The following is a 13812-nucleotide window of genomic DNA, read 5'->3' as shown; positions in this document are numbered from 1 at the left end:
GGGGAGGGGGGAGTGGAGTGGATGGGTGGGGGGGGGGGGGGGGAATCAAAACCGTCTGTGCGCGTGTGGGGAAAGGGAGGACGGCGGTGGTGAACCAACCGCCGTGACCGACTTCTGCTAGCCGAATCAAGGGGCAGTCGGTCACGCTGTGACGCCGGCAAAACCACATCTGCCTCATTTGCATTTACACATTGCACCAACTCCGTAGAATCGGCAGGGAAGACGGCGCGCCTCTTTATAGGTATCTGAGAAGAAGACAGCGGGGGGGAGGGAGGGGCTGTACATATATTTTTTAAAAAAATATATGAAACTGAGACAATTGGACAGATGAGAAGTGAGGATTAGGTCATGATGCGAGTTGCCTCCTGCTGTTACAACACACTTCTACTGATCACTTACGGGGTGATTTGGTGCTTCTGTTTTATTCATTTCGGAACCTGAAAGATGTTTTATTTTGAAAAATGCCCGGATTCTCTATGATATCCGTCTACATTGTGTCACTCCTGACGCAGGCGAAGGTGGCCCTTCTCGGTCACGTGATAGGTTACCGCTAAAATGAAACCCAAGAGCTACCAAAATGACAACTGGAGCCCTTTGCCAAACCGTTTCCAAAGAATCGGAAGCAGAGAATTGTCAAAAATGTCTTGGTAAGAACTCGGGGTTCTCGCCTATCCCTTTGACTTGCCTGAAGAGTAGCTTTTTTTCCAAGACCCACTTCCTCCCTGTTCACCACACAATCTGTATCCCGCAGCATCTTCGCAGCTCTGGCCCTCACAGTGGGCGATCGGAGAGAAGATGCTGATGTTGTGACTCCCATCGAAAGCGGCTCAGCGTATCAGCGGGCGGACAGACTCGGCTGAGATCTTCTCCCACCAGTGAGTCACCTCCTCGGCCTAACCCCCACCTAGTGGATCTAATCCCTGTTGCCGGTTCGCCACAAAAGGCTACCTGCTAGCACACTGTGTGCGCGGAGGGTACGCGCTGTGCGGAGGATAGATGCTCTCAAATGCTACGCTTTATACTGCTTTGACTGCCTTTTGTTTGCGAGATATTATGGAGAAATATTCTGGACAATGGGGGGATACTAGGGAGTCGGTTTCTCATTACATTCTTCTGGGGAAAATCTTTCGTCATCCAAGGCTTCCTGGCTTTGCACAATGCGTAACAGAAATGTTCTTTCTCCAAACAGTTTCCGCAAAGTTGGAAGCACGGAATTGTACTGGTCAAGCAGAGTACGTACACTAAAGATAATTCTGATCGATTATCGTGTGGTGCGGGTTAAGAGTAAGGATGCACAATAACGATCAGACCGATAATTGTTGGACTGATATTGGAGGGGGGAAAATAAAAATTTGGTCACTTGCCTTGGTCCGACATCAGCAATTTAGGCCAATAATAAGATCCGCCTCAAATATTGGTGTGGTTACTGTCACTTTAAGAGTTGATGATGTAACAGCTAATGTGGCGACACCGCGCGCGACTTCATAAATGACAATAAGCCATTTGTTTGAACCAGGGCTCGAGGCTCCGCCTTAATTTCATGATGTGGCGACAAAAAACAAAAATATACACTTACAATTAGCCACAGTCTTCTCAACTCCAGAAACAATATTTATGATATTGATACTTTGTCGTAAAAAGTTTCGCGACCAACTTTATTCAGAGGTACTGATACGCATCAGAACTTTTGAGATTGCTCATCGTGTCTCATGGTCTGAAGTGAGTAGCGTTTCGAAGGTAGCAAAAATCATGCGTACAATTAGCCACAGTCTTCTCAACTCCAGAAACAATATTTATGATATTGATACTTTGTCGTAAAAAGTTTCGCGACCAACTTTATTCAGAGGTACTGATACGCATCAGAACTTTTGAGTGAGTAGCGTTTCGAAGGTAGCAAAAATCATGCGACTGCGTGTTGTCGCTGACCGCTTCTTGATATCAATTTATACCGCTACAGTGGTCAGAAGCGGGATTGAAAAGTCTTAATCTTTTCAGAAGCAATAACTGATCCTCACATATTTATGGTACACAAAAAAATTAAAAGAAAATTAAAAATCGGTTATCGGTACTGGTATTGGACTGGAGAAGTTATCGGTTACCTGTACCTGTACCGGTGAGGAGCGGGGGGCGGTGTTATCGTGCATCCCAAGTCAAATTTTTTTACTCGGCGATCTGCTTGAGAAACGTTCTGAATTTGTTCAATATTTACGATCGCTAAAGGCTTATGTTGAAGCTTATATTGAGAAGTCAGCCGTGTACATTAAACCGAGACACTACGGGGGGGGGGGTGTTATCGTGCATCCCTTGTCAAAATTTTTTACTCGGCGATCCGCTTGAGAAATGTTCTGAATTTGTTCAATATTTACGATCGCTAAATGGCTTATGTTGAAGCTTATATTGAGAAGTCAGCCATGTACATTAAACCGAGACACGACCAACGTCTTGTGTCCCAATACTTCAATCCATACAGTTTGCATCGTTAATAGACCCCCAGCGGATGAGACATTAAATTCTTCCAAAAACGAACCGCCTCGTGCACACTTGCAAAGTGAACAACAATAGCCGTGGCTGGCCCGAGTTTTGGCAGCGCGTCAAGTTGCGCAGGCAGGCAGCGGTTGAGCCGTCTTTTGTTTGCCGCCTCCGTATCCACTCACAGCGATGCTTCGCGCAGGATATTTCCCCCCCCCCCCTGTCTAATTAATGCGCGGGGCGGTTGTATAAAACGGCTAATGAGAGCTGTGATCACAGTGGCGTGAAGGAAGGCGCTACGGAGAGAGAAGGCGAAGGAACGGGGGCTGCTTTACAGTTATTAGCCCGCCACTTGAACACGGTGGCTGAGAGGCGGCGGAGGTGGGTAGGTGAGCGCTTGGTTGTGTATCAGGCATGACACACACACACGCACATCATCTTTGAGCTATTTTGCATTGCATATGAATAGCGACGGCGCGTCTGCAGCCGTAGATTAAAATAGTGGACTAAATACCGTAACTGTCCAGAGAAAACCTTGTCCCTGTCCACTTTGACGATTGTCCCGAATGTACTATTAAGTAAGTAGCTTAAAAAAAAAATCATGTCATAATGTTTCTCCCTATTGGCATATACTGTAATTCCACTTTTGTTCAAAAGACACAAAGCCAAAGAGCCAATTTCTTTGTTTTAATAACACAAGTAACTGGTGGGTAAATTTCACTGGTCCCTTGTTAGCTTAGTCGAAAGCTGGTCTTACCTCACGAGCCACCGTTATGCTGTATCGTATATGTTGAGAGTAACATTCAATTACGACAGTAGGCCATCTTGATTTGCGAGTGCTTCGTTGTAAGATTTTTTTGTTTGTTTTTGCTTTGTGCCTGACACCAATATTTCAAGAGCGATGTGGTGGGGAAAAAAAGTGGAGCACAAACATTCGACTTGTTTTTTTTTTCTTTCAATAAATGGCTAAAAATGCAATTAACTCAATAAATAAATACATAAGAAGAAAAATTGAGTTTAAAGTTGACATGCCCACCCCCTCCCCAATTTACAACCATTGTAGGTGTCCCCCAGAGGCCAAAAATTAGAGCCCAAATTGGTGATGAAATCTACATCCGTTTAAATATGTTGTTGGAATTTGGATCAAGAAATCCTTGTCCTATTGAACTGCATTTGCCTGGAACTTTAGAGTACATTGGTGTGATGTAAAGCTTTTTCGAGATATGCAAATAGAAAGGCACATTTCTCTTTGTAAAAGGTGAATCAAGATAATTCTGTGACCGGAAGCAAAAGCGGCTTCCTCCACTTCCTGCTCCGTGTCGAGGTCTCATTTGTGAGCATGTCACAACAATTATCCTCAATTAAGTGCTTGGAAATGCAGGGATCGATCTATTCGAGTGAGATATAGTCCCGCTAAAATCCGGGGCGAGTCCCAAACACTTTGCCTGATCACCTTGAACACAAAGCAAAACAACTGGCAGAACTGATGGATTGTTTCACGCATGCAAGTAAGAGTCAAAGACCCGCCAAGTCGTCCTCGCGCCCTTCCATTTTTTCCGCATTTAAATCACCACTGTCATTACACAGGTAACGTGTCATTGCATGCAGCCCTTGGAGGGGCGGGGGGGGGAGTTCAAACAGCCCTGAAGCGAGGCGTGACAAATTCACACGACGCCACCGTGGGAATGTTCCCGGACGCCTTGGGGTGGCTGTTATTCCATAAAAGAAAAAGTTGCTCCCTCAGCACAGCCCCTCCAGCGCGATGAATGAACTCTTATCAGCTCCGCTGGCCAGTAAAGAAGACTCACACTCTCTCTCTTGCTCTCTCTCTCTCTCTCTCTCTCTCTCTCTCTCTTTCGTGTTTCATTGGAAGCCGTCATTCATTCGCCCCCACCGACAACAAGCAGCAGCAGCTCACCTGTGCAATCTCATACAGCAGCTTGTAGTGTTCCTCGCGCTTCTGTAAAGTGCACAGATTGCAGCCCATTATAGTTGTCGAGCGAGCGGCGAGCGGCCAGTTCTCCCCGGTGACGGACACGAAGGGGGAGAGGGGGCAGTTGGGGGTCCACGCCGCGCTGCTTCTCATCCGTCACTCCTCAGCCAGCATCTTCTGGGGAGGTGCGCGCAGCTTCAGCATCCGCCGCCGTTGTGCTGCGCTCGGCTCGCACGCGCGCTGGCACGCCGGAGTTGTGGCTACACGGGGGACGCTCCTCCGTACGGTAGGGGGGGTGACGACGACGCTCGCGGCTCATGAATAATAAGGCGGGTGGCTCAGGCGGAGGGATTGGTGGGTGATGGGAGAGAGGGCGGGGACCGGAGCGGGGGAGGCGGAGTCAGAGGGGATGAGGGAGCGGGAACCTGACGACTGATGCGCAGTTTGATGGCGAGGCTCTTTTGTGTGAGGAGCTTTCCAGTGACTTCACTGACTCGACTGCTTCACAAGTGGATTATCTATCGCAGGGGTCGGCAACCCAAAATGTTGAAAGAGCCATATTGGACCAAAAACAAAAATTTCTGGAGCCGCAAAAAAATTCAAAACCTTATATATGCCTTACAATGGAAGGCAACACATGCTGTATGTAGCTATATTAGCTATATTAGCTTACTATCAAAATGAGTAAGTTGGCTTCAAATACACAATGAACCTTCATGGTTAAAGGTTTTTTTTTTCCCTACAGTGCGTCTGGGTAGCAGGGGTTCCCAACCTTTTTGGATTGAAGATCAACTTTTCGATCAACCAGCCTCCCGAGATCAACCAGTTAGCGCACGCGTGCATACGCACACACTTACACACGCATACCATCATGAGCAACAACCACGACGGCCCCTCAGATGAACGAAACAGAAAGATAAAGTAGACACACGAGTTTGTTAAAATCACTGGCTACCTTCGTTGAGACCTGACGCGGAAGCACGGGACGCACTTTTGCAGCGTGTTAACTATCGTAGCTCACCTGTACCGTTTACAAATGCTTCTCTCGGCCCGTAACATTTCCCATTATTTGCCAGTTGGCTCAGTGAACTGTACACGAAATGCTGTTTTTCTTTCCAACAGAGAGCTGCCTGGCATACCGCCCTGCTAATACAAACGTTTGTCGCAGGCAATGACTCAAATCCCCGTTGACAGAAATGTTGAAATGTCACATTTGTTCTCCACATTTTTTACAGCATTGGAAAACGTTACAAATGTTTGTGTCATGTTTGTCCTCCAACAGAAACCATTTGAAAATAAAAAAATATATTTCTCTCGCCCATCTTTTTTGCAAGAAGCAAAATGGCCGCCTCTTTCGGTGGATGAAAACCGATGAATTTTGCCACAAGCACAATATTAATATGAATGATGAATTTGTCTAATGGGGGGAAATGATTATGACGATCATTTGAATTTTGAATTTATTTGTGTATGTGTCTAACTACTAAGTTACTCTACACTAGATTTTTTTTTTTTGGGGCGGAGGTGAAAGTTTCAAAAACTGGATACAAACTTCATGAGCATAATTGTGGAAAAACATATCCAGTTTTAATGTACACAGAGTGAAATATTTCATGATTGAAAAAAATGTCTGATGATTATGTTACAGCGATTGAAATCCCCAAATTCTGTCGAAACTGTTGATATGTTTCCATTTTTTGAAAATTCTCCACACCATTCTAGTTTATTGAGATGCACCGACATTTCTTGGCCTTTTTTTTTCGTTCGAATGTTTTCCCCCTCACATACTTCCCTCAAGCACAAATAATTCTACTTTATCAGTTGTCAAGCAGCTGAGAAAAATGTCAGCTGAAAGAAAAAAAAAAAGTCTCAACTTCAATCAAGGCATTTTATGTTTGAAGGCAAGCACACATCTTCAGGGCTGGATTAGGTCATTAAGTCGCACAGCGTCGCAGCCCCCCAATCGTCCCAACAATCAAACGTGAATTGACCTTGTTCGTTAAAGCTGACACGGGGTTGAAAATAATTGGGGGGGGGAAACGGCTTATTGCATATTTATAAACGTGGCGGTAATGGCGGCAAAGTGGCAAATGGCATATATGGATTTCAGAGAAAAATCCACATTGGCTCCTCGCAAACTGCGATAATTGCTATACCTTCACTATTATTCTCTCCGCCGCGAAATCTTCTCTGACGAGCGGGAAGCCCCGCTAACGAGCAATAATTGTTAACAAATTGGCCTCCCAGCCATCACCGAATAGAGTAGATGAGCGCTCATCAGCTGGGGCTGGCGGGCATCTCGTCCCCCCCGGGGGACGCCCGTAATCCGATTTTCAGGGCTTTAATTTTGCGCGACTGCCTGGAGTGGAGCCAAACAGAAAGCTACATCACACGGCAACCATTATGGCTAATACCATCCAGCGCTCTGCTCCGCCATCCGTATAAAAACGTCCTCAAGAATCAACAAGGAGAGAGCTTTCTGCTGTTGCTAGGCAATCATAAAGCCCAAAAAGTGACATGAGCGGGTCATGTCGGGAGGGATGAACCTCTTTTCACAACAGCATCCTGGAAAAATGGGACTGGCATTGCGCGTCGTGCGGCTTGGATGCAGAAGTAGGGTTGGAAAATTTCAAGACATTACAAAGCTGATACCTTTAAATGGGGATTAGGAGGAATTTATGGTGGGGTTCAATGATCATGAAAATAATAATGAAATCATCTCCTGGAATGGTTTATGTTTGCAAAATCATGCTCCACTTCTTTTGCTTAACGTACCATCTTGACCTGAGCTGCAAAGCTCAATCGCAATTAAGGTGCGGGCGGGTCTGAGCCAGTATTTTATTTTTATTTTTTTTGGAGCTAGGTAGTTGATGTGGACACTCGGGTCAAATGCAATGTGCTCTCGACACGGAAAAAGAAATACAAGAGCCCCAGAATGTGCTGACAATGTCCATTATTAGCTGGCGCGGAGAAACGACCATTCCAATGTGACGCGGCAATCAGTGACCCCTGAGGTTAAGACGCTCATCAGTCACCCAAATGGCCCATCTCATCATCCGCCAAGCGAGACCGATACAGTAGCCCTCTGCCTGCGGTCAAGCAGCGCCACTCGATGGGCTGCGTCGAGTGACTGATGCGCTTTGGAAAGTGCATCGGAACTGAGAAAAGCTCTTCCTGTTGCACTTTGCGGTTACAGGTTTTACATGGCGATGGGGTAAATTCCAGATCCGGTGCGACCTCAAGACTGGAGAGTGTTCTGCACGTGGCGGTTTCATTCATCTCACCCCCCCCCCCACCCCACACACACACCAATTGCTTGCTATTGTTATGTCATAAGTTTGTCTTAACTCATTCACTCCCAAAGACGTTTTTAAACGTCTTTTCAGACTTGGTCTAGAATTAGCTGGTACTGAAATTAAGAAAGCCTGTTAGCTTGATGCTAAAACCAAATGTGAAACACCATAGACCAGATAGCAAAACTAGCATTGATAATGGCACGGTTGATATCAATAGTTGAATGCAAATTTAACAAATGTTTTGAATCGCCAACGTTAATATCACTCAAAACCACTTAACACTCATTTCAATACAAATTCGTCTTATGTTCCCCGTAAAAATAAATGGTTTCCACGTTTTTTTTTGGGGGGGCTGGCGGCCGGGAGGCACGCGCACTTCAAGTGTGTGTACATGCACAGAGAGGCGGCATCACTTCCACTAACAACCCGGACTAAATTTAGCTCCTCCCAAAAATACAAAGCTTGTCTCTTAGTCGTGATGTATCACTTCAGCATACTTCCGTCACACCGAATACTTTGTGTCTTGTGGAATATATTTCTGAATCTGAGGGCAATTCTGGGAGCACACATAAATAAATAGATCAATAAGTAAAATGACAAATAGCTGTGGATAGACTCCAAAGGGGAAAAAAAACACAAATAGGTGTATTTATGAATTATTAACCGCAAACCGATAACAACACACCGATTCTTTTGTTAGTCCTCTTCCTACTTCCTCCACCCCCGGTCACCAATAGATTGATAGGACTCTGACGAGACTGAAGTGGATTTTCTTTGTCAAACATTTGAGTCCCGTCTTTTGCTTATGACAAGAAGGAGCACTGAAGCGAAGAATGCTGTTAACGTTTCTAGTTGGTCCACCGGTTAGCTGCCATATGCTTGTCAGTTTAAAATGTAGTGTGAGTGCGTGCTTTAATCAGGGTTCAAGCTACCTGGGAGCCAAGGCCCATTTCAGCCCCCACAAAGATCTGGGGGTCAGAGGGGGTCATTTATTTGTTTATTTGCATTTATTGATATAAGTTTAAAACATTTCAATTAATTCACTGTCTGCGCTGCTATGGTTTATATCAAATTTATATCAACGGCCTTCCAGTCTCCTCGATGTCCTTTCCCAGTCTCCACCAGTCGTTCATCAACCGGACAGCCCTTTTGCCCGCTCGGGTAGAAACAAGCCCGCCACCGTGTTCATTCCCCCAGTTAATGGGCCTCACATCACAAGGCACGGCGAGCCGATCCGTCCTCGCCGTGATGGCTGTATTTTGAGCCCTCTTCAATTGCGTTTCTGACAAACTGATATTTAAGCTCCCCTAAAACCTCAAGGTATAACCTTCAGGGACAAGTGTGGAAATACAGCTACAGCCAGGCTGTAAACTGGCAGGCCCGCAGATGTGCCGGGGAAAAACGCTATTCATTTTTAACCCCCTCTCGCACGGAAAAATCGCGAGCCGTCAGAACGCCGCATCGCGTTCAAGAAAGGACTTAGAAAGAACCGATTCCCAGATTTTCAATTCCAAGGCCTCGGTTGCGTCAACGATACCCTTCTCAATTCCACTCGGGACGAATGACGTCACCTCGCACATTGCATAGCGATGTCATTTACTAGCACTGCTAGCAAGAAACATGACGCTGAATGCGTTTGTTTACATGTGACAGGCAGGAAACACTACCAATACAGTCGGAACTCTACTTACGAAATGAATATGTTCTAGAAGAAAATTCTTAATGAGAAAATGTTGTAAGTAGAGACACGTTTTCCATGTAAATGCCCTAATCCGTTCCAAGCCCCCCCCAAATTTAGACATGTTTTATCAAGCGGAAGAATGCATCAAAATACGGAACAAATACATGTTACAATTAGATTATTGCACGATAAATGAGAGTTGTGCATAATATAAAAAACAAAGAGTAAAGAATAAAAATGGTCATTTAATTTTAAACTGCGTCCTCATCGTTTTCTGCCTTCTTTAGTTCATGTTCTCTCTCAGAGTTCTCGGACCACAGTTGGACTTGAGTTGATTGTATTTGTTACCGGCCACTCTCACTGGACATCATTGCGTCATTGCCACAGAATACAGTACATACACAGTCATGTGTCAGATTGATATTCTACAACGACTGGGAAATTTGCGGGTTCACGCTGTCGTGACTGCTCGCCAAGTTGCCCGCTTCCGGTTTCGTGAGCGCTCATCTCTCGGTTGTCGGTGGTGTCACGCTACGGCAAAGACTGAAAGACTTGTGATCACATCAAACATGCTTGATTTCGTCAGAATGCCAAGACGAGGAAAAGACTGATCTAAAAAAACAAAACAAAACAACAACAACAACAATGACAACTGAGATGACAGCCTTGGACTTAGCGATCGAGATGACGGGAGCGCGGTGGGATGCCGGTAAAACCAGAAAACTTCCTTTGGACTTTCAGTTTTTAGTCCCAGTCTGCGAACATGATGAAGAATAAGCCCACAATTTATTCAGTGTTACTATGGCATCGGCCCTTTGCCTCACAGGCAGGAGATCTGGGTTGAAATCCCCGCTCTGTGGAGTTCTCTCTGTGCTTGCTCGGCGTTTATCAGAGTACGCCGGCTTCCTCCCCAGTAACTTTTTTCCACCCGTTGCATCAACTAACAAGCGAGGCCATGGCTGAGAAGCCACATTTTATAAAGCAGAGAGAGAGCGAGAGAGAGATCAGAATCACATTTAATGGATGCAAAGCTTCGGATTAGGACAGTTGAGTGGGGCTCATCACATGCTGGAGGAAGAGACATCTTTATCGCAACGCTGGCTTTCCGTCACCAAGGCAACAGGGTAGCACCTTTATCGAGTGGGAAACGTAATAGAAATGCATTCCGAGCTGTGATCCCTAGAATGCGCGGTGAGATTTTGATACACAAACTGATCACCCGCTGTCTGCTAAGAATCTATAGCTCCTGATTTGGGAGCAATTAAACGTGTACGAATCAATGTCACCGGATGTCGTGTCTCGGGGGTGGCAGGTCTGACAGCGGTCGGTCCGGCTGTGTCGGCATGCAAAGCGCACAGGTGGAGGCTTCAAAGCGAACGCTTGGTGGTCAAAAACCGAGGGGAAGCCAACCAAAACATCTCGCTTGGAGACGATAAATTATTAACTGCATCTTTAATTCATGTGGGAACATGGCCGGTGATATTAATAGCACATTGGGGTGTGTAGCTTTGCATGATAAAACACCCGCTGTTGCTTTTCAGGCAATCCACATTGTCTTGTAAAAATCTGTGTTTTTGATTTCCGAGCTAATTATCGTTCCATTAAAACTCCGACTGCGGAAGGGAATATGTTAGGGAAAAATTTACTTTTTTAGTTTGTGTATTACAATGCTTGGGTCTCTGGAGTGCCTCCCCACACGTCAAGTGTGAAATTAAACACCCAAGTCAATCTTTTTTTTTTTGTCTGCCTGTTTCTGAAAATTATTGATGAGGATTAAATTAGCCAGTAGTTTTCACTGCTTTTCAGGGTGAGCGCACTTCTGGCCGACGATGAGATGCTCTAAAGTTCAACTTTTATATGTATTATTCCACAGCCATCTATCTTTGTACGACACTCGATGACAACGAGGCGCTCTGATGCGGCCACGCGACTTTTTGGGGTGTCGGCAAATACATGGCAACTAAACCAGTTGACCTCTAATGCGAACAAAGGAGCTTAAATTCTCATTCGTCGAAGGAGGAACGACGGATTCTGGGACCCACGTGAATCACTGAGCCCTGTTTACTTATGCCCCGCCCCCAAAACAAACAACATCATCTTCACATCTGAGTGCAGTGGGAAGCGGTACTTCTACTTACAAACATTTCTTCATACGAAATTTTCAAGTTCCGAAACGCCTCAGCAGGAAAACATTGCCTCTAGTTACAAAAGAAATTTCAACATCTATAATAGATTTCAGAAACACATTTTTGAATTCATTTGACAAAGTTTTTAAGGATGATCTCAAGTGTTGTAAAATTTTTTTTTTTTTGTCTGCCTGTTTCTGAATATTATTGATGAGGATTAAATTAGCTAGTTTTTTTTTTCTTTTCAGGGTGGGCGCACTTCTGGCCGACGATGAGATGCTCTAAAGTTCAACTTTTATATGTATTATTCCACAGCCATCTATCTTTGTACGACACTCGATGACAACGAGGCGCACTGATGCGGCCACTCGACTTTTTGGGGTGTCGGCATGTACATGGCAACTAAACCAGTTGACCTCGAATGCGAACAAAGGCGCTTAAATTCTCATTCGTCGAAGGAGGAACGACGGATTCTGGGACCCACGTGAATCACTGAGCCCTGTTTACTTATGCCCCGCCCCCAAAACAAACAACATCATCTTCACATCTGAGTGCAGTGGGAAGCGGTACTTCTACTTACAAACATTTCTTCATACGAAATTTTCAAGTTCCGAAACGCCTCAGCAGGAAAACATTGCCTCTAGTTACAAAAGAAATTTCAACATCTATAATAGATTTCAGAAACACATTTTTGAATTCATTTGACAAAGTCTTTAAGGATGATCTCAAGTTTTGTAAAAAAACACAACAACACACAAATATTGGTGTTGGATTTACAGCGAGCGCTACATGAGCTGGAGGGCTGAGGCATATGTTAACGTCATGGGCCATTTGTCAGCAGAAGAGGCTCCTCTGGTGCATTGAGTGTTTTATGGGGACTTTATGTGATGCGTTATGTTCATTTTGGGATGATTAAGTTGATTCGTTTTAACATTTGGTGTTTGGATCGCGCTCTGGTTGACGTTTTACATTTATAGCAAACGCCGTGGCTGACGACCTTGCTGAACACGTTACCACAGATGACGGGCATCCCGACGATGTTGTTTTGGATATAATTCCAATTTCATAGTGTGACTCTTGCTTCCTTAGAGGAAAATCAACGCTAAAAATAAATTTCCGGTGAATGGGGACCTGCCACGCAAAGATCTGACTGACCGCAAGCATCCTGGCCGTATTGTTTCTGACATCCGTTCTAATCAATAGACGATTTGCAGGGATGCGGAGGCATCTTTTGTGGGATAAGATTGGAAATCAGTAGGGTCCTTCCTTCGAAAGAGGATAATCATGACTAACAGACCGTCGATAAGGAACGTGGAGCGGCAACTCAATAATTTTTACCTGAGGCATGTTGGCGGATTGTTTTTGGTGTCATTTGAAATCAATAGACTAAACTTGGAGACACTCTGATAAATGACCCTTTGTGGTTTCAAAAAGCTCCCGTGGAAATTTAGGGGGGCGGGGGGGAAACATATCGCTTGAAGTTTGAATTCTTGAACAATTTCAAGGCTAGCGGTTACGAAAGTGGATTCATCTTAATGTCACAGCTGTGCATCAACCACTACAACGGACCCTAATGTGCGTTGCCATCCACTGCCATTATTTTTTTTTTTTTCAGAATCAGAATCAAAATCTTCTTTATTGGCCAAGTATGTAGAACACACAAGGAATTTGTCTCCGGTAGTACAGGCTACCCTAGTATCATCAATAACAAGCAACTACAATAAACAAGGACATGACATGTACCGTGCGTGCTTCAGCGTCGCTGTGTTGTTGCGCTTGTTAAAGGTGAAACTTGTCACCGAAAACCAAGGCGCATATCGGTCGCATCATTGATTGCAGGCTCGTGAGAGTGTAACCCGCCAATAACCCGCCAATGCACAGCTGACGCTTGCATGAGAGATTTTTGCTCGTGTTGAGATAAAAGCCGATCCATTAAATACATCAACATAAAGCCGATCCATTAAAGACATCAACGTACAGAAGACTGCTGGGAGGTTTTATTTTATTTTTTAAACAAAAGTATTGAAAAATTTGAATAAGTCTCTCTCGGTTCTGTTTTGGTTTCTGTTCCAGGTGGAGTGGTGGGCGGTTCCGTCCAGCAGCGCACCTGTCACGTCTCACAATTAGTGGGTTCAATTCCTGCTCCGGCCTCCCTGTGTGGAGTTTGCATGTTCTCCCTGCGTGGGTTTTCTCCGGTATGGCTTTGCTCCCACATTCCAAGAACATGCACGGAGGGTGGATTGAACACTCTAAATTAGCCCTAGGTGTGAACGTGAGCCTGGATAGTTGTTCGTCTCTATGTGCCCT

At 45.0% G+C, this 13812-nt stretch overlaps 1 protein-coding gene across 2 annotated transcripts in view; it reads right to left on the bottom strand.

Annotated features, from left to right (window-relative positions):
- LOC109529898 (PDZ domain-containing RING finger protein 4) overlaps positions 1 to 13812 on the bottom strand; it is a 172189-nt gene that overhangs the window by 68253 nt on the left and 90124 nt on the right. Inside the window, exon 1 of one of the 2 annotated variants that reach the window (XM_019893414.1) lies at positions 4388 to 4641. The exons of the other annotated variant lie outside the window; for it this stretch is intronic. Coding sequence (XP_019748973.1) covers positions 4388 to 4555 — 168 coding nt within the window. The 5' untranslated portion in view covers positions 4556 to 4641. Of the gene's footprint in view, positions 1 to 4387; positions 4642 to 13812 lie in introns of those variants that run through there. 2 annotated transcript variants of the gene reach the window in all.

The sequence above is a fragment of the Hippocampus comes genome, unplaced genomic scaffold (genome assembly GCF_001891065.2).
Source record: "Hippocampus comes isolate QL1 unplaced genomic scaffold, H_comes_QL1_v1.1 scaffold62, whole genome shotgun sequence".
NCBI lineage: Eukaryota > Metazoa > Chordata > Actinopteri > Syngnathiformes > Syngnathidae > Hippocampus > Hippocampus comes.
Note: the sequence above shows the minus strand (reverse complement) of the source record. Positions and strands in the feature narration are given on the sequence as shown.